This window comes from Hippopotamus amphibius, chromosome 4 (assembly GCF_030028045.1).
Source record: "Hippopotamus amphibius kiboko isolate mHipAmp2 chromosome 4, mHipAmp2.hap2, whole genome shotgun sequence".
Lineage (NCBI taxonomy): Eukaryota > Metazoa > Chordata > Mammalia > Artiodactyla > Hippopotamidae > Hippopotamus > Hippopotamus amphibius.
This window is the reverse complement of record NC_080189.1, coordinates 111,309,065-111,329,749: the sequence shown is the minus strand read 5'-3', so window position 1 is coordinate 111,329,749 and position 20,685 is coordinate 111,309,065. Positions and strand designations below refer to the sequence as shown.

General features: G+C 48.0%; 1 protein-coding gene across 13 annotated transcripts in view; it reads right to left on the bottom strand.

The window, feature by feature from the left end:
- The window catches only part of FBH1 (F-box DNA helicase 1), a 58,661-nt gene that overhangs the window by 34,420 nt on the left and 3,556 nt on the right, over positions 1-20,685 (bottom strand). For 5 of the 13 annotated variants that reach the window (XM_057733930.1, XM_057733929.1, XM_057733931.1 and 2 more), the window contains 12 exons: positions 15,419-15,574; positions 12,360-12,961; positions 9,138-9,268; positions 8,897-9,032; positions 7,413-7,603; positions 6,794-6,886; positions 6,327-6,421; positions 4,392-4,560; positions 3,476-3,698; positions 2,763-2,850; positions 2,600-2,686; positions 1,810-1,946 (listed from right to left, as the gene is read on the bottom strand). In XM_057733930.1, the coding sequence (XP_057589913.1) occupies positions 1,810-1,946; positions 2,600-2,686; positions 2,763-2,850; positions 3,476-3,698; positions 4,392-4,560; positions 6,327-6,421; positions 6,794-6,886; positions 7,413-7,603; positions 8,897-9,032; positions 9,138-9,268; positions 12,360-12,961; positions 15,419-15,574 (2,108 nt within the window). Of the gene's footprint in view, positions 1-1,809; positions 1,947-2,599; positions 2,687-2,762; positions 2,851-3,475; positions 3,699-4,391; positions 4,561-6,326; positions 6,422-6,793; positions 6,887-7,412; positions 7,604-8,896; positions 9,033-9,137; positions 9,269-12,359; positions 12,962-15,418; positions 15,575-18,278; positions 20,033-20,685 lie in introns of those variants that run through there. The other 8 variants (XR_009053427.1, XR_009053426.1, XM_057733928.1 and 5 more) reach the window with 4 other exon arrangements.

The following is a 20,685-nucleotide window of genomic DNA, read 5'->3' as shown; positions in this document are numbered from 1 at the left end:
AGAAGGCAAGCGTGAGGACCCACAGAGCACAGGCAACAGGAGCCTAAATGCAATGGGGTCACCTGAATAAGACCCCAGGACAGAAAAAGCACATTTGGTAAAAACCAAGGAAATCTATTATAAACTATGGACTTTAGTTCATAATAATGTATCTGCGCTAGTTCATTAACTGTGGCACACGTACTGCACTAATATAAGTTGTCAATAACAAAGGAAACAATGCAGGGTGTGTAAGAACTTTCTCTACTATATTCTCAAGTCTCCAATAAATCTGAAACTAAAAAATGTCTATTTAAAAAAACTCCTCTGCATTGACGCCACCCTAAGTCACTACAGCAAACAACAAGAGACACTCCAGGGAATAAGCTCACCGAGTGGCTACAGGGCTTCCTATAACCCGACAGAACACAGTTCAGAGGATGCCCGCGTGGACACAGGCACGTCTCACATCCTTCAACTAGAAGCGAGTTTCTTAAAAGCAGTGGTTCTCACATCTTTGAGTCTCAGGACTCCTCACACTTTAAAACATTAGTGAGTCCGCAAAGAAGTGTTTATTTACGTGAGCTGTACCGACCTACAATTATCACATTAGCAACTTTAGTTCATTTCAATACAACACAATAACCCCATTACATGGTAACATAAAGAACATATTTTTTAAAAACTGTGATTTCCAAAACAAAAAAAAATTTCGAGAGAAGAGTGGCACTGTTTTTACATTTTTGCAAATGTCTTTAATGCCCAGGGAAGAGCTGCTTCTCAGAGCTCTGTGGGCATCAAGCCTGGTGTGACAGCCCCACATAGATGCATGCTGAAAAGGGGAGGAACGTGTAACAGCCTTTCTGGGCAATCAAGGCCCCAGGAGTTGCCACACTCATGCTGGAAACAAGTTTTCCAAAATTCGGATTTCACTTGACAAGAATTATTCGGAATTCACAAAACAAGAATTATCTTTGGCAACACAAGTCAGTCGTTTTCCTTGAAGTCACGGCTCATGGCATTCATTTTTGAGGAAATGCCAAATCCCCACGTCTGAATAACCAGAGCAGGCCTGTCAGCTGTTCTTTAAGCACAAACGAAAGCAGCAGCGGTGGAGCTCACCACACAACTGCGGAAGGGCTCCCGGTCAGCCAGCGGTGCACTGTGGGGCAGAAGCACTGCACTCTCCTTCCCACTTCACCACACACGGTGGGAGAGACGGACCCCAGGCTCTGCAGTAACGACACCCGTCATTCCTCTTGTGCCATCAAGGACGTTCTTAGTAGGGACGTCCCTGGTGGTCCAGTGGGTAAGACTCTGCGCTCCCAATGCAGGGGGCCCGGGTTCCATCCCTGGTCCGGGAACTAGACCCCACGGCCCTGCCACAACTAAGAGATCCCACACGTCACAATGAAGATAATCAATCAATAAACAATAAAAATATTTTAAAAAATAGTATTCTTTAAGAAAAAAAGAACGTTCTCAGTGACCTGCCTGCTTTCCTTTCTGACTCCACGCCTCGCAGGGAAGGATATGGCGACCACCGGGGCGGCCGGGCCTCACCACTGACCGCATCGCCAGTGCAGATGCCAACACAGTGCGAGAGGCAGGTCACCATTATGAACACAGTGCTGGCTCTGCAGGCCGCCTGAGAGGCGCAGAGGGCCGTTGCTTAGAGGTGCGGGCTGGCTGCACGCGGTGAGCCTCACGCAAAACCTCGCACAGGGCCTGGCAGGCGGTCAGGCAGCACCAGAGAAGCAGGGCAGGGAACCGCCACGCGGGCACGTGTACGCATGCATCCGGGGCCGGGGAAGCAGACAGAGCGCTCACCTGTGTGAGATAGAAGACGTGCGTGTGAGGCACGGTGAACAGAGCATTGACTGCGCCGCGGAAGGTGTAGATCTGCTGGTGGGGGTCCCCCACGAAGATCTTCCCACATGGCTGAGACAGAACTATGTTCATGATTGCTGCGACAAAGAAGAGGCAAAGTAAGAGATCTCAAGCACCGCCAACCCACGGAGCAAAAAGAAACCAAGCTTCAGACAGAAAAGGATGAGAACACTTGCAGGCTGCACAACAGTCACCTCTCCCTGCAGGACAGGTGCACTCAGTCCCAAGGCATGACCTCATTGCACACAACACAGTTCCTAATCCTACGTGTGCAGGTTACTTTTACTCCTGAATAAATTACTGAGTCTAAGAAACCACACAGGTAAATATAAAATGAGGCAAAGCATCTTCTCTAATATTATAATTTAAGGCCCCCAAGATGACCTACCAAATCACACTATTTTCTATCAGCCACTTGAAAAACACAGAGCACAAACTGTTCACTCTCAACATGAGTCTTGGTCCAATCATCTGATGACCTAGCCTCAGCCAATATTTTAAGAACAACCCAAGCAAAACACCTAGAGGAACTTAAGCCCCCTCTGGGTGGGGCGGGGAGACAGCTGTTGAAATGCACAGGCGGGCAGTACAGGATTTCGAATGACTTGGCGCACTCCTCCTCCTCACGACAGACAGGCGCCACCCACGCACGCACCCAGGCATCCTCTTACACATTTGCCACGTTCTTTCTACGTGTCTGGGGCTACTGGTGTCCCAAACAGTTCATCACCTGGGGTACAGTCCTGCGCCTCGTCCACAAAGATGGCATCAAAAGAGGCCAGCAGAGGCTTGCTGAGCTGCCAGAGTTTCAAGTATCCTGCAAGAAGGGGCGGAAGAGTCAGGACTCGGAAGAGGCGGGCCCGCAGCGGGGCTCAGGCTGGGCGCGAGCGTACCATCATGTGTCATGTGGTAAGCCTCCTCCTTGCACTCGCCCAGCTTCCGCATGTTGTCCCAGAGCCGGCTCGCCTCAAGGACACCATTCTAGAAAGCAAGTGACACGGTGACACAAAGGTCAGGACCCTGAAATCAGGCATTGATGCCCACGTGCAGGGCTCAAAGTCACCAGCGCACGGTGGACGGCAGCCCCTCCCTGACACCCCCCGCTCCGCCCTCCAGCTCCACGAGGGCCTTGGGAAGACGGGCGTCCAGAGGGGCAAGCGGCCGGAGCTGGGCCACACCCAGCGGTAGAGCCTCACTCAGGGAGCGCAGCACCCGATGAGCCAGGACAGGCTGGGTGGTTCCTCTAGGCTTAGGCCCGCCAGTTAACCCACAAAGTGTGGCCAGTGACCCAGAAGACTGGAGAAAACTTGGAAAGGAGAGTCGCATCTGTAGACCCTAGGACCAGCAGACCCCGCGACGGGCTCTTTCCCACCCTGGGCAGGAGCCCCGTCAGTTACACGGGGGACCAGGCTGAGGACTAAGGGAGATGAGCGCTCTTCACAGAAAACCCCGTACACGTCACAGCCAGCACAACCAGCCCGCCATCTCCCCTCCGCGTCTCCCTCCTGCCAGCAGCTCTGAGGACATCAACGTCCAGCACAGCCTGGCACCGTGGCGAGCCCTCCTTCCTCCCGAGCCCTAACTCCAAAGGGACTGTGACACTCACCAGCTTCTCACCCTGCTCGACCATGACTCTCTGCCCCTGGCTGTTCTTACACCAGATGGGCACGTGGTCAATCGTCAGCTCCTCGTCAGCCGAGGCAAAGAAGTTTTCCAGGGTCTTACACACTAGCTTGGCCCTTATGAAGCCACCCTTGCCTTCAGCGAGGACAGAGTTGACCATGAAGGGGGTTAACTTGAAGAGATTCAACTTCTTCTTCAATTGGTACCTACAATGCAGGTCCCAAAGGCACGGGGTTGGCTTTGCTGGCCATGCGGGACTTAGTGTCTCCCCAGGCCCCACCCCCTCCTCTGGGATGGCACCAGCAGGTCACTGGAAGTGGCAGGTACAGGTGAGGAAAAGAAGCCAGAGTTGCTGAGTGAGGTCCTTGTAGGACTGGAAAGGGCTCTGTTAGGCTTTCCAGAATTCACGTCTAATAACCCACAAGACGAACTGTCTCATGGCAGATGCCACACTGTTCCAAGGTGTGCACCAGACTCCAGGAGGCTCTGGGGTGACCCTCAAAGCTCCCTGAAGCCTTCTCGCCCAAGGGAACACGGCTAAGAGACCCCAGGAGCCTGGGCCAGGTGCCCCTCAGCCCTGTCTTCTCCCCTCCCGCTTCCGAGGAAAGCCTGAACCGGTCAACCAGACTGGTGATGCCCTGAACTTCAGACAATTGTTCTGACCTCCTGGGCCTCAACTCCAGAGATACGAGGATACCTCCCTCAGGGAAAGATCGTCATGCCTCCCTCGGTAACAACTGTCTCTATGGGGTAAAAGTATAAGTTACTAAATCTATGGCTATATTCCCTGCCTGTAAACAGAGATAAAGCACTAAGTTTTCTCCGAGTCACTGTGGTGTGCTGACCGCCACGTGCGAGTGGTAACCGGAGGCAAGGGCCGGGGGCGCTGCGACACTCACTTGCGCCCAATGTGTCCATAGGCCATGGAATGGAAGGTCTTGCAGATGACGTTGCTGGGGAAGACTAGCTCGGCCTGCTTGGCAATGCTCTTGTTGAAGGTCACGTACAGAAACCTGCTCTCGGACCACTTCTCGGCGTACTTGACCAGGGTGGAGGTCTTACCAGTGCCTGGGAAGCCGAGAGAAAGGGAGGTGACCCTCTGACCGGGAAGAACTGTTCCCACAGACGCCGTAACTGGGTCCCACCCACGCTGACCTTGCGGCTTGCTGGGACCAGTCAGCAGCAAGTTCTCGATGATGGGAACTGAACACAGTGCCGTGAAGGGAGCAGCAGACTCACTCAGAGCTGCCCGGGTTGGGGTCGGGGTCGGGGTCAGGGTCGGGGCCGGGGCTACTCCAGTCGAGGGCACTGAGCTTCAGTCTGCTCTCAGCCTGCACGGATAACGCTGAGCTTGTAGGGCTGCAGGGTCACCACCCAGGTACCCAGCAGAGGAACGCATAAATGGTGCCTGTGCTGGCCTAGGCACCATTCCTGCTTCGTGGGCAGGAGCGTGCAAATGAGAGTCAAGGGTCCTTCAGCCCCTTCTGAACTCTCCTGTCCGCCTTTTGTTTGGTTATTCAGTTAGTCAACTATCACCCACTGAACAAGTATTTCCTGAACACCCCCTGCATGTCCGGCTCTACGCCAGGCACCAGGAGCACATCACAAACACAAAGCAAGGGTCCTGCGTTACAATCTAGCTGGGAGTAAAACACCAACATAGTCGAAACAAATGGAACCAAAACAAAAAAAAGAGTATAATGATAACACAATAAAGTGAAAAGGAATATGGGTCTGGAAACAAACAAACAAACAGAAGTCTCACCTGTAAAAGAAGAAAAATAGCACCTCCTTCCCTACCTACCAGGGCTGTTTAAAGATCAACAGATCAATGACACAGGGTGGAGGTATTTACAGAAGGTGTGTGCTGGCTACTCTTACTATGTAATCAGGTACCACACAATTAATACAGATGATTAGTCACAGTGAGACTTCAGAGATCACGGACAACTCAAAGGGCTGAGGAAGCCTCCATCAAGAAGACACAGAAATGACGGGGATCAATGCCGCACCGCAGAGACATGGGGGCGGGGGTTGGCACACTTCCGGAGAGAAACAGATCCAGCTTTGAATTCCACCTTCATGACTTACTTGCTAATTTAATCTGGGCCATGTCATTTTAACTTTCCTGAGCTTCAAAACCTCATACATAAAACCGATCAGGAATCCTCTGGTGGTCCAGTGGCTGGGACTCCATGCTTCCACTGTGGGGGGCGAGGGTTCGATTCCCGGTCAGGGAACTAGGATCTTGCATGCCACACGGCGAGGCCAAAAAATAAATAAGTTACATAAACCAACCTCACCGACTATTAGGATTAGCCCAGGGCAGACACTTAATAAATGGTGGCTGCTGTTTTTAGTAGGAAATTTAGGCCGAAAAGAAGCGGGAAGGCATTCCAGGTAGAGAAAATCGTCTGAGCAAAGGTTCAAAGAATAACCAAGCGCCCCAGGAGCTGGGACGCACAATGAGCACGGTTACCCTTCTAGACGTCACCCTGCGGAGAGCACGGCGCTCCTGACACTGTCTGAACAGGAGATTCACGTGACCTGCTGCCCGTAAGCCATCAGGGTCTGAGCAGATAAGGTGAGACTAACAGGCTGGGGGAATCCCAGTGGCATCCACCCCACAAGCAAACTCCTCTGGACCATCTGTTCACCAGGAACGCCAGTGTGGACGCCCCCGGAGCGGTAAGAAAAGGCAATTACTCCCTGGCAACCGCTTTTTAGATGATCTAATTGCCGCAGCTGAATAACAGATTCAGGTGCAGATGTTCTGCCAGGTGGCGGCAAAGGAGGCGGGAAAGGTGCCGTGCCAGGAGTGGCGGCCCCTTTACCTGCAAACGCCATAATTTTCACCACCTGGAGAGGTTCCATCTTGTGGCTTAGGATCAGCCGTTGCTCGTGTGTCAGCTGGATGGCTGTCTTCCTGCTGTAATGGTTACAGAAGAGAAATCAGGAAAAGAGCAAAGGACTGAAAAAGACCAGGTGATGGACTCTCAGAAACCACACAGGAAACCAAAGGGGATGAATAAAAGCTAACCAGAAGAAAGGGGAGGGCCGCCCAAGGGTCATAAAACTGCTCGAAAACTAGATTATGATGTTGGCTGCACACTCAGTAAATCTTACTAAAAATTATTGAATTATACAATTAAAATGGGTGAATTTTATGTAATGCAAGTGATAACTCAATAAAGTGGTTAGAACAAAACACCTTTCCTCCTTAAGTATGAGAGTCAGGAATCAAAGACAACACACATGCACGCACACACACACGCACACATGCGTGCCCCTAGAGACATACCCTGGCCAGACGGATGGTTCTGCTTTGACTTCTGTGGGCTGAGCACAGGAATTCTCCTGAAGATACAGGCAATATAAAATGTTGTAGTGAATCCTGATAGGGAAAAAGCAGATGAGAGATTTTCAAATTCAGTCACAACCTGTATCTTATTTTTCCTCAGACGTTTTTTAGATTCCTAACCACTGCTAAAAATAAAATACACACCACCATTTTATGAAAAACAAAGAGGGGGAAGAAAACGGTTTAACTATACCCAGAGCTGTAATGTATTTACCTGCACTGCTGGAGGTAAATAACAGTTCCCCAAAGAGCACGGTTCTGGGAGCAATGCCTAGCTGTGGTGGGCAGAGGCAAAGGAGAGCGACCAGGACGTGCTCTTTGGGGAACAAGATTCGGCCACATATGAACACAGAGGGCTCTGTCCATGCCAGGCTCAACACCCTTGAAGGCAGACAGTGCCTCGGGGACGGCGTGTTACCCCACAGCACCTCCTGTTTGCAGAGCCCGCTTGCCTGAAATGCTGCACTCAAACCTCACGGAGAAGCCAGCGGGGCAGTGGGGGGTGGGGCTCACCCGGTGGGAACGCGGGGAGGGGGCGGGGTGGGGCGGGGCCAGTTACCGGTTGCTGATGTTGACCCCCTTTTCCCGCATGGCGTAGAGCAGCACGGCGATGCAGTACAGGGTCTCGGTGATGTCCGGCACGGTCACGGTGGAGCCGGGCCGCCGGAGGCAGAAGAGCAGCTGCTGGATGTCGCGGACGCTGCTGGACAGGAGGACGATGGCCGCCACCAAGGCCCACACGTTGACGCCCTGAGGAAAGAGGTGGACAGGACACGAGACAAGACCCAAAACTCAATTGGTAAGAATCCCATGGGACAGCCGGTGAAGAAAGCCCAGTCGTCTGAACGGAGTGCAAACTTCCCAAAGGACATTTGGGAAACACCAGGTACGTTTCCTCTTACCCTGGATTTCTTCCTTCTCACCACTTCTGGGTTTGAGTTCTTAGTTTTCTTTGATTAAATAACATTTACAAAGTACTTAATACAAAACCCTGCACAGATGTGACCCTCCCACCTCCCCACCCTCCCCTCCAGGTCAGTGGGAGCTCTCAGGTCCAGACACTCAAGTCGAATAAGCTCACTACTAAGTGCGTGCCTGCCTGGGAGGCACAAACATGGGGGATACAAAGGAAGACGGCCGTCTTCAGGGCAAAATCAAGACTGACCATTTGATGGTATTAAGACGTTAATTTACTACTTACTGTATGTTACTCTTATTTAATACTTATTAAATATTAAGTTAAATAAATATTAATTATATCATGGAAAATGTATGATTATGGACACAGGATGCTCCATTTATTAATGTCTGAGAAAATGCTCCCACGGAAATATCAACAATAGACATATAACTGTCTAACTACCATTCTCAGCTTCACTGCAAGTCTCCCTGTTAAAAACGCATCCACAAAAGGGAAGTTCCACACACCTCTCGTGACAACCTCCCGTGAAACAAATCTCACTCCACCATCGACAATCACTTCACTAAAGATGGACAGAGAAATGCACGTGGCTGGGTTTTCAGCCCTCAACTGGCTGCAGGACGAGGTTGAACGCGGCTTCCAAGACAAAATTTAAGAAGAATCCCTGATCCGGATGAGGAGCCGCAAGACAGAGGCAGGAAGCTGAGGACTATTTCCAGCTCCTCATTAGCTCGCTGAGCGGCAGTACAAAACCCTGCGTTTCCCTGGTCCTTTCAAACAGCTCCAGCTGTTGACAACACGACGGGCTTCCTTGTAAAGAAATCCTTATTAATCAAAGTATTCAGAGGCTAGATGACCATCCTCTGTTAGAACTGCTCAACAGAATGGGAATTAGATGAAACACTCTTTAAAATTCCTCCCAAATTAACGAATCTGTAACAATGTGGCCTTTTATTTCTCTATGGGACCAAGGACAAGATTAAGTCTTCAGAGCAGATACTGAAGGAAGATTTTGGAAATAAATCTAAAATAACCTTCAGCTAAACTTGACCGCCAACACACTTTCTTCCAAAGAGAGAAGGTGTCGCCTCCCCAACCCTCCCCGCAGCCTCTTCACGTACGGCAGGGGCAGCGTAGAGATCGGGGAGGTGCTGGCGCACGCAGGCCTCTGCCTCGGGGAGGAGGAGGTGGTCCCTGAGACTCCACAACGCCCGTCCGGGGTCCACACTCGGGGAGCACTTAGTGGTGGCTGTGTAGCTGTAAGACATTCACAGCAGTGAACGTGGGAAAGGGGTCCATTCAGTGTGGAGAGCTAGGAAGGGACCCGGGAGATGGACTTCCTCCCAGGAAACGGGGACTCACCGGATGAGATTCAGCACGCACAGGTCTGACTCCTTCTCTATGCCGTAGCTCGACAGGATGCCATCCACTTTGCTGACAGCTTGCTCTTCATTCATCAGGTATCGGTGATACAGCTTTTTCCAAGGAATGAACTAGATAGTTTAAAAAATCCAAAACAATATGCAGGCAATGCCTATTAAAGAGCAGATCAAGCCACAAACATATAGATGATTGTCTGAAAAACAATTATAGCGCACAATTCAAAAGCTGGGCAAACAGGGTAGAAATATTACACAAATTTTGGTGGGAAACTATGACAAGGGGGTTCTCAGTTTTGGTTCCAACACTAACCTGTTACAGAATCTAGGAAGAGCTAGTGCTTCAATTTCCCAATCTGAAATAGTGTCCTGCCCCTGTTGGGACACTAACGGCTCAGAGTTTCAGTGAGGATTAAATAACATAAGAGCTGTGGCTATACTAATATTAGACGAAATAGACTCTAAGTCAAAAATTGTTAGAAGAGACGGAGAAGATAATATAATGATAAAAGGGTCAATTCACCAAGAAGATTTAACAATTATAAATATGCAGGTACCAAATATCAGAACCCCTAAATCCAGGAAGCAAACACTGACAGAACTGCAGAGAGAAATAGACAGCAATAACAGGAGACTTCAATACTCCACTTTTAAGAATGGATAGAATATAAAAAAATAAATAAATAAATACTTCAGCATGAATCTTAAAAAAAAAAAAAAAGAATGGATAGAATAAACAACACTAGACCAACTGGACCTAAGAGACATACAGTGAACACTCCACCGAACAACGAGGGACCTCCCTGGTGGTGCAGTGCTTAAGACTCCGCACTCCCAATGCAGGGGGCCCAGGTTTGATCCTTGGCCAGGGAACTAGATTCCACATGTGTGCCACAACTAAGAGTTCCCATACCACAACTGAGGAGCCTGCCTGCTGCAACTAAAGAGCCCACATGCTACAAATAAGCCCACAAGCTGCACCTAAAAAGGAGCTCACCTGCCACAACTAAGACTTGGCACAACCAAATAAATAAAAAAATATTTTAAAAAAAAAGGCAACAATAGAATATACAATCTTCTCAAGTACACATAGAACATTCTCCAGGATAGATCACATGTGAGGCCATGAAACCAGTCTGAACACATTTTAAAAGACTGAAATTATAGAAAGTATGTTTTTCAATCACTACAGAATGAAACTAGAAATCAGAAAGACAACTGGAAAACCCACAAATATGTGGAAATTAAACAACACATGTTTAAAACAATCGACGGGTCAAAAAAGAAATCACAAAGAAATTAGAAAATACCTTGAGGCAAATGAAAACAAAAACACAGCACACCAAAGCGTATGGAACGAAGTGCCGGCAGTGCTGAGTTAAGTTCATAGCTATAAAACTTACAATAAAAAAGAAAGGTCACAAACCAAGAAGCTAACTTTACACCTAAAGGAGCTAAAAAAAGAACTAACTAAATCCAAAGCTAGCAGGAGGGAGGAAATAATAAAGACCATAGAGCAGAGATAAATGAAATACAGAATAGAAAAATAGGGGAACAAATCAATAAAACTAAGAGTTGGTTTCTTTAAAAGATCAACAAAACTGACAACCCTTAGACATATTATGGGAAAAAGAGAAGATTCAAATAACTGAAATCAGAAATAAGAAGGGTTATCAGAATACCATGAACAACTGCAGGTCAATCAGTTGGATAATCTAGAAGAAATGGATACTTCCCTAGGAATACACAACCTACCAAGACTGAATCATGAAAAAACAGAAAATCTGAAGAGACCAGTAATGAGTAAGGAGACTGAATCAGTAATCAAAAGCCTCCCAAAAAGGAAGAGTCCAGGACCAGATTGCTTCACTGAAAAATTCTACTGAATGTTTTAAGAACTAATATCAATCTCCCCTCAAACTCTTTGAAAAACTGAAGAGGAGGGAGTACTTCGAGACTTATTTTGAGGCCAGCATAACCTTATACCAAAGCCAGGCAAAGACACTACAAGAAATAAAAAGAAAGTGAGAGCTGTGACAAGGTCACTGAAAATAACCACATCATGTCATTGCTGGTGATGATAAAAGGAACATTATTCTAACATTTCAAGAGGTAAGGATAAGCTGGGACATCTTCCCCAAACCTCAAGCAGAATGGAGGGAACCCCACTTATCCCCGGCTCACATCAGAGACCTCAATCAAGTAGGTAGAAATACTGACCCAAAGCAGAGTTCACGACTAAAAACAGAAAGGTGTTTCTCTGAAAGTAGGAGACAAGACCCCAAGCAAAGAATGGGGCAAAAGCGATGTGAAATTTCCTCCAAAATCTTTTGGACTTGGAAGAGAAAGGTACTAAGTCTTGATATATCCATCTTGCCCTCCCGTTAGGTTTTAAACTTCAAACTGAAGAATGACCTAAACTCTCTACCTTGGGTTTATTCCCAACGGCTGGTCAAAGGGACACACAAGCTAAGCAGGACATTCTCCCAGCCCTCAGGCTTACTGGAGACCTGAACCTGGGAAGTACAGTGACACAACAAAGGGAAGGGTAGGGGCGGGATAACAGTCCCGGGAAATCCTTTCTGAGGGCATGGGCTGCCCCTGTGTCACCCTCAAAAGGTGCTCCTATGACTCAAGGCAACACTCACTCACTCATCACCTACTGCACGTAAAATATCATGAGACAGTGGAGAATGCAAAAAGAAACAGGACAACCAGCCCTCTAGCAATGAGCTAATAATTTTAAGGGAGGAGGAAGGCTAAGACTGTAACAGAACACAATAAGCTTGAACAGAGGTATAAATCTCTATAGTAACAGGAGGGAGAGAGAGAAAGTTTCAATGGGATCGAGTGGAAAGAGGAGTTAGTCTAAGAGTGCAGCCTTGAAGCGGAAAGATGTCTACAGAGCTATGGGGGCCCTCTGGGCTGGCTGGGGGTGGGGTGCAGTTCACATCTGGGAGGCAGCACATCATTGGCGGTGGACAGAATACAGGGATGGACTGGAGAGAAGGCAGCAACGAGCCTGGAATAATAACGGGGGACACCCACGGAGGGTCTCAGATGCCTCTGGGGGGTTGGGATTTGATGCTGGAGGCAAACGCACACACATTTCTGAAGAAGCACCATCGTGAGGAGTGCGCATTAAGGGAAGCAAAGGCGCGCACTTCTAGCGGAAACAAGAGAGGACAAAGAGCGCTTCCCATACCAGTGGATCGCTGATTATCTCCCTCCAGAGGTGGCACACCAAGCTCAGGTTCCAGTAGAGGTCTTCCACAGGGAGGAATGCAAAGATGTGCCTCAGGACCTCACTGGGCAGGCTGCAGATGTGGCTCTGGGGCTCCCAGCAGGGCAAGGCCCCGAGAAGCCCGTAGCAGGAGTCAGGGATGGGATCAGGACCAATGTCCTCCACCTCCTGGCTGGGTTCTCCAGGCTGCGCAGAGAGCCGAGACACACCGTCCTCTACTTCCTGCCTGCCTTCCCTGGGCCGTGTGCAGGACAGGGAAGGATGATGCCGAGGGGTCTTCCTAGAAACCCCGTCCCACTGACTGGTCCCCGTGGCTTGACTCCTCTCATCTTCGAAGGACCAAGACCGCTTCCGCGCAGGTGGAGCAGCCCCTGACGAGCATGGCCATGCCGCTCCATCACCTCCCTGAGACAGGGCGCAGTGGCTCTCTGCAGCAAAGATCATCTCGTCCTCCGAGTCCTTAGAGCTGTCCTGGCCCACAGAATTGCTTCTGGCCATGTCATTGGGGCGCCGCTGCTGGCCAGCGAGGGAGAGCTCAGGGCCGTATCCCGGGCATCCTCGACCTGGACAGAGAACCCAAACAGAAGTCAGAAATGAATAAAGACTGATGACCCTTTGTTGACCTACGAGACAAACTAATTTTCAATTATCTACTTTAATAGAGGAAAGAGACAAGGATGTATTTATTGGTCAACTGATTACATGAATAGCTTAATCCAAAAAACATTGATATCAGGCTCCATCACACAGTCAGACACACATTTGCAAAGAGTCAGAGAGACCAGCCTTTGTATGGTGTGAGGACCACATTACACCTGGCAATACATACAAACTGAATACCTGAACGGACAGGAAATACACGACTGCTCACATTCACACATCTGCCTACAAAATTCACCTCTCTTGGCTTGTTCTTACCATTAAAAAAAAAGAATCTAAATTTGCATAAGTAGAAAGGAAAATGCTTGAGATTATCAGGATTCAGTAAAACCCACTCTTCTCATTTCACAGTATCCTTCTGATTTTTATTTCCTCCTGTGAAACTGACACGTTATTTGAAATATAAGTCAGAATTTTCTTCCTATTATTAGAGTGGTATCTAGTCTACACATTTATTCAATAGGTATTTAATAAGCATCCATGATTCTGAGACAAATACAAATTGTATATAAATTGTATATAAAACAGTATATAAGGTCCCTCGACCTCACAGACTTTTCAGACACTTAGAGGAATCCAACTGGTGATTTCACATATCACCACAGCATTTTCAAACTCCTATAAATTACTGTAAAATGCCAATGAAGTATTTAAACACCTTATCAATATACAACAAAATATGTGGTACCTTCCTGAAATGGCTGTAGCCAGAATTCTTACTTTAGAACATAAGAAAGTGGATCAACTATACTTCAACAAAATAAATTTTTTTAAAAAATAATAAAACCAATTTAAGTATTAAAAATTAGAAGTAAAAAGAGTGGGACAAAACTAGGTTTAGCTTTTAATAGGCTATAGAGTACTATCTTTTTCTATGTTAGAAAAAAATTACAACTGCTTCTGGGGCAATCTGATAGAAACCCAAGTTTTGAAGTCAACAGGCCTGGGTTCAATTCTGATAGTTTCTAATTGTGGAGTTCATCACACCAATATTTATGAAGAGCTACCACCTGCTCAGTGCTAGGACTCCACACTGAAACACACACATGCTGACACGTCTTCAAGTTCATCAGTAAAGAACTCACAACACAGAGGAGTTTTGACTTACACACACAAAACAGACAAAATACCAAACACATAACCACTGAGTTTAAAACTGCCTCATACAACTGGTTATAGTGATTCCAAAAAGTCTAAACAGAGACTACAATCACATCAGAATTAAAGATGACTAGTGAGATCCGAGTCAGATTCTGAAATGAGATACATCACAGGGAAATAAGACAATCTGGATTATACCAACGGGTATTCACCAAGGTGGGAATTCACGTGGCACACAGTGGGTCATAAGAAAACCAAGCTGCCAGAAGTAGAGCCTGCATGTGGTAACGTCAGGGGATTGAGCCAAAGTCCTTAATTGTAACAGGGAAACATACCACACTGTAGGTTCTTTTTTTTTTTTTAATAAATTTGTTTATTATTTATTTATTTATTTTATTGGCTGTGTTGGGTCTTCATTACTGCACACGGGTTTTCTCTAGTTGCGGCGAGCGGGGGCTACTCTTCCTTGTGGTGTGCAGGCTTCTCATTGCGGTGGCCTCTCTTGTTGCAGAGCACAGGCTCCAGGCGCGTGGGCTTCAGTAGTTGCGGCACATGGGCTCAGTAGTTGCAGCTCACGGGCTCTAGAGCGCAGGCTCAATAGTTGTGGCACACGGGCTTAGTTGCTCCACGGCATGTGGTATCTTCCTGGTGCAGGGATCGAACCCGTGTCCCCTGCATTGGCAGGTGGATTCTTAACCACTGCGCCACCTAGGAAGTCCACACTGTAGGTTCTTGAGAGTGGCAGTGACATGACCGAAAATGGTACTCAGACACATCATGTGATGTTAAGCTGACTTGGAAGAAATAAAGTCTGAAGGCAAGGAGAAAGGTTACCATAGCAGCCCAGGCATGAGGCAACAGAGGGCACCGTCTACAGTAAAAGCACTGAGGGAGGGGACATCTGGGAGAAAAAAAGTGATACGGTGGACCTAGTGATGGATTGGACAAAGAGGACCACTGAAGAGTCAGGAAATCTCAGTGGTTCTAGAATGGAATCGTGGTGATGTTGGGACGTGTTTCCTACCATGTTATAGTCTATAGTTAAGCCGGTTGGTGGAGTTCATTCAGCCATGCCTTCCTGGGGTTTTTACCAACCACTATGATAGGATGGAATTTTCCCAGAAAACTCACAAATAGTGCAAAAATGTCAAACTATTGCAACAGGACTACAAGATCACTATAGCAATATTTACAAAGAGATATTCAAAGGCCACACACACTAGTTTCTGAAACACAAGGTATTTTGGGGGAAGACGTACCCCTAGTCCCGCTTTTGGTTCTGGGTCTAGGATAGAGACCGTGGTTCGGGTCTCTGTTTGTCCATCTTTGACCGAAGGCCTGGGTCACGGCCAAGTGACTCCGAGCCAGGTGTTGGCAGTCGATGGCTGTAAGATGCTTCCGCTTAAACCGTCTCACTGTTTTGTACCAACAGGTAGAAGAAATGGACACGCGTTAGTTATCACCAAGTCTACAAGCTGGCCAGCAAATTAAACTTAATGTTTAGGAATACAGTGACTGTGGGCCACCCCAGCCAGCCCTTTTCCTCCTCCCCGTATTCCCATCAACTTTCAGTCATTTCATAGTTTCTTAGCATCTCTTCCTTAGGATTTCAAAGAGAATCCTAAATAAGATCCTAAAAGAACCTTCTTCTCCACCTATCATACTTTCTAGAAGCCCCGATCATGAAGTGCTCATTCAAAACAAAGTTGCCACTAATGGATAAATGGAGATCTAGCAACATTCCCTTGACTTTAGCCAGGTTGTGTATATTTCCATAAAACCCGTAAGTCTTTTAAGAGTTGGCTGTAGCTTTTCAAAAATAAACACATTCGTCATCCCCTGTATACACCAGATTCCCCAAGTGGGAGAAGCAGAAGGCACTGACTAACGGGACAGTCACAGTAGATTCCCCGAGGGGCCCACCCCTGCCGTGTGCCCCTCCCCATGCCCCCCAGCCCACCCCCCCCCCCCACTGTGCGCCCCTCTTGGCCCCCAGAGCATCTCAGCGTCAGGCACTGGTGTAAGTGGACGGGAGCAAGGCCCCCAAGTAGAAGAAAAGCAAGTCCACTTTTCAGCACCTCCCTAGGAGGAAATTTCATTCTCCCTCAGCCACCCACGACAGCAGCCGCTGTGCCTAGCACTGTCTCCGGAGTATCGAAATACTTAGGTTTATCTTAGTCATGTTCTGCCAGGTAGTTCTTCATATTTAACTGACACTTTTCCTGTTTCTGCATCTTACCGCATGTAAGATCTAGGTGCCTCCTTACGACATTAAATGGCACAGTTACACTACTGCGAAACAGATAGGTACACTTAGGAAAAAAAAAAAAGGAGAGGACAAGAACAGATACAAGAGTGATAAAGTGACCCTTTACAGGAAGCCTGTGGGTCAACAGAGAAATCAGTTCCTGCCAGGACTGTATTTTCACAGGCCCTAAAAATACTCAAGTAAACTGTAGTATCAAAGGCCAAACTCACTCAACATTTCCTTTAAGCCTGAAAACGTCTAAAACCAAGACACTACTGAGCATATCTGGTACAGCTTATATTCTTAATCAGTAGACCCTCTCAGCCCTTAGCATCTTCAGAAATGATCCCTTCAAATTTCAGTTCTTTCAAGGTTTAACAGAAGTTTAAAAAAAAACTTCGTGGATATTTCATGACTTTTAAAAAAATTATCCTTCACATTACAAAGCCAACCAACTGCAGATGGAAATCACTCACACACACGTGGCTGACTGAACCTGGGGATGTGGGAGCCCCCCGCAGGTCCCTGTCTGTAGGGTAGACTCTAAGGACCTGAGCCCTCTCGGAGTTTGGTGCCATGGGGGTCCTGGAACAAATCCCCTGCAGATACCCTGGAATGACTATACTGATGAACCCTGACCCCTAATTCAGGCGCTCTAAACACACTGGGTTCAACCACAGGAGCAGCTGCAGAATTCCAGCCAATAAACCTGTTAACACTAGATCCCAGATGTGTGACTCATCTCTGCTTTCTCTTCAAGCATTCCCAAGTGTTTCAGAGCTGGGAAATACAATGTCCAGAATTAGAACTGGAGACAGTCGAGAAAAGTTACCAATAGACAGAAAATATCTTATTTAAAGAAGGTGAAGGTCTATTGCTAAACTGGCCTGGAGAGGAAGTTTTCATAGGTAAAATCACAAAGGAATAGGATTAACAATGTCAGACCCTCAACTTCACATGACCCAGGACCTTGGTGCGCAGGAAGTGTTCTGCTTCCAGAGTCCTGGTACAGCCCAGAGCGGTCCCGCACAAAGCCACCATGGGAGCGAAGGCCAGCAGCTGGGGGCAGAGGCACCTAGACTGGGCCATCTGGCCTCCGGATACCAGCAGAGCCGCCTACACTGTCCATCTGGAATGATCACCTGGGAGGCAGAGCTAGCACTTTTACTGTTCTTACTTTCCTGACTTCGGCGAGAGGTCAGAAACCTAGACTATTTTTTCTGCCTCTCAGGTCTCTGAGAGATGAAGCGCTGTGATTCACTGCATGGGGAGCTGGGGCCCGCGCACCTGTCTCTGGAGTTTACAAGGCATTTAAGTCAAAGGCCATGTGATGTGCTTGGATTCAGAGCTGGGAGACCTCCTCCACGCAGAGGACGCACCGATCACTAACAGTCTCCGTTTTCTTCTCATCACAAGGAGGACCCTGACAAGCTGCCACGTGGAGTTCACACCACGGTCACGCAGTTCGAACCAGACAAGACAGATGAAAGCACCGAGCAACACCCACGCGGAGGCTGACAAGGCCCATCAGCTCAGAATTACACATGGACCACACTGTGCTGAGCATCCTAAAAGATGCCTACATTTTAACAGCATGGATGTTCTTGTGAAATTATATTACTATAGTAAAATTCTAACCACCTCCTATTCTTATTAATATACTTCTAAACCAGCAGTTCAAATATAACTTTATCAAAATAAAGATGCTCAGTTGCTACCTCTTGCTTCCCTGAGTCTCCAAACCTCATGCCGCTCCTCCCTCCTCCCAACAGCAGGTGCCCTTCACATCACTCTCCAAAGGGCACTTATTACCAGAAGCTGCTTGTGATTCTCAGGAAGCAAAGTTAAAGTGGTCCATGATGAATGTGTACCGTTAAAGGGATGGAGGGAGAGGACCACCACTCGCGGGCTTTCCAAACTACGTGAGGCTGCAGAGGTGCCCAGCAGAATCGTCTCCAGGCCAGTGGGTGTCCGGACCCTTGGAGAGTCTACCACAGGGACTAACAGAAATGTGTCACATCTCCCAGATGTCAGGACAGGAAAACACTGGGAAAGTATGAAAACCATTTTGTCACGAGGAATTTTGCCCATTCCCATGCTGCCTTTTCTGTGATGGCCCCCTCACAGCGAGACGCCTCACGGATACCGCCCCCACCCCGGGCCTCCTTTCTAAAGCCCCCCACCCAGCAGACCACTGGCACTGCACGTACAGGTCCTGGTCCTCGCATCTGACTCCCAAGTGCCCATCACCTGGAGTCTGGCCCTCTGCCAACCACCAATCTCTTCAACTCGATGATGATAACTGTCCCTCCCACCCCCGCCCCCAGTCAGGCACACGCTCCTCAGCTCCCCTGGAACAAGCATCACCAAACCTGTACGAGACCACCAGCTCCAAAAAGGCAGGGAGCGTGTCTCATCAGCTTCTTCCTCACAGCACTTAGCACAACCACTCTGCAAAATAACAGCTACTCCGACGCCTAAAGTACGTGCTATGACTCCTCAATTCTGTTGTAAGCCTCCTGGCTTCATTTTGTCATCTTCTTGATTGCAAGACAATTTATAAAACAAGTCACACAAAACAAAATGGAGTGCTCCTGGTTTTGTGGCGAAGACGGTTGGCTCCCATCCTGCTCGGTACACAGCTGGTCCACGCTTCCCGGTCGTGCTGGTGGCTGGAGGCCCCACGTTGTGCATGCAGGGATGTGCGCCTCTTGCAGGCATGGCCCGTAAAAGCCTGCTCCTTCCTCCGTCCTCTGCTCCCGTCTAGGGAATGGGAAGGTGACCCCAGGGAATCTTAGAGGCCACACGTTCAAAAAGGAAGACTCTCCAGCAGCCTGGGTCCTCAGATAACTGCTTTAAAGAGCACTGCTCCTCCCCTACAACACACACTCACACACACACACAACCTGCAACACCCCCAAGACTGTTATGGGATTGAGAAACAAGCTTGGATTGAGGTCGTCACGTTTGGATCTGTTACTGCGGTCACGCCCACCCTAACCAGTCCAGGATCATTTGAAATTGTCATCAAGTCACTTCCTTTCTTCCCCTACCTTTGTTACCAGAATTTATACCAAAAGGCCTCCAAAATTTACAGGTTACAGACCTGAATGGACAAGCTGAAGATAGTAAGTGCCTGCAACTCCTGGAGGGAAAGATAATCAAATAACCACTTTAAAAAAAAAAAAATCAAGATAACTCGCACACACAAGTGTCTGACTGGAGAAACAGCTCATAACAAGACCCAAGCTGGGCAGTGTCGCTAACCTAGAGAAACTGAACCTTATCCTGTTAGACCCCACAAGCCTCCCGTCCTTCTCGGAGGGGCCCCGTGCAGATCAGGTGGACACCCTCTTGTGTCCGGTGAGACAGCAGAGGTGCCCACAGCCAGCCCATTGTTACCAGGAGCGGGTACCTCCCAGGTCAAATTGCATCCTGCGAGACGTGAGAAGCCAATCTGAGCACCGTGAACAGTGTTGGTCCCCAACTCCAGTGCGACAGAAAGTATTCATTTAACCCAGGCAGCACCCTTAAGTAATAAAACCACCCTGTATGTCTCTGACACACCTGCAACAATTATCTGTGCAACTATATTTAATATGAGTTGTTTACATACAAATTATTACTATTACCATAGCACGTTTTATTAACATCTTCTCAATTGCTGTTTACGTGTGTAGTAACATGTCTTCTACCCCTGGACTGAAAGTTCATAGTCTGGTGGGAGGAGCGAGGCACTCAGCCCAGCACCCGACACACACTGCTCTACGAACATTAAGGAAATGAACACACGCACAACTGGGGCACTTCCCTCTGAAGAAGCTGAGGTTGTCTTCCTTGGCTCTGAAATCCTACACTATGTTACAGCTCCAAGGTGCTTCACAGCTTCTGAAGTTCTTTCGTGCCCCCTCCTCTGATCCCTGTACAATCCTGCGATTGTGGCAGGATGACACTGGGGCTCGGGGAAGACTGGCCTGAGGTCACAACACAGCTTGCAGGTGACGGAACGTAGGTCTTCTGACTCCTCGAGTCCAGGGTTCTTTCTAGGGAAGGCAATATTCTCAGTTCCACATTTAGAAATATTCAAAGCAGCTTCTAAGAACCTCAGCTTTAATTTCTCTGTCCCTTTTTAGAAATCACTGTGGAACATCATAACCAGAGATTTAATAGCAAGTATTTAGAAAACAGCAAGTGGAAGGAAAATATCACCAAATACTGTACACTCAAAAGCAAAAAGCTTCCAAATATTTTCACCCCCTTAGCTCTCCAAGAAGCAAA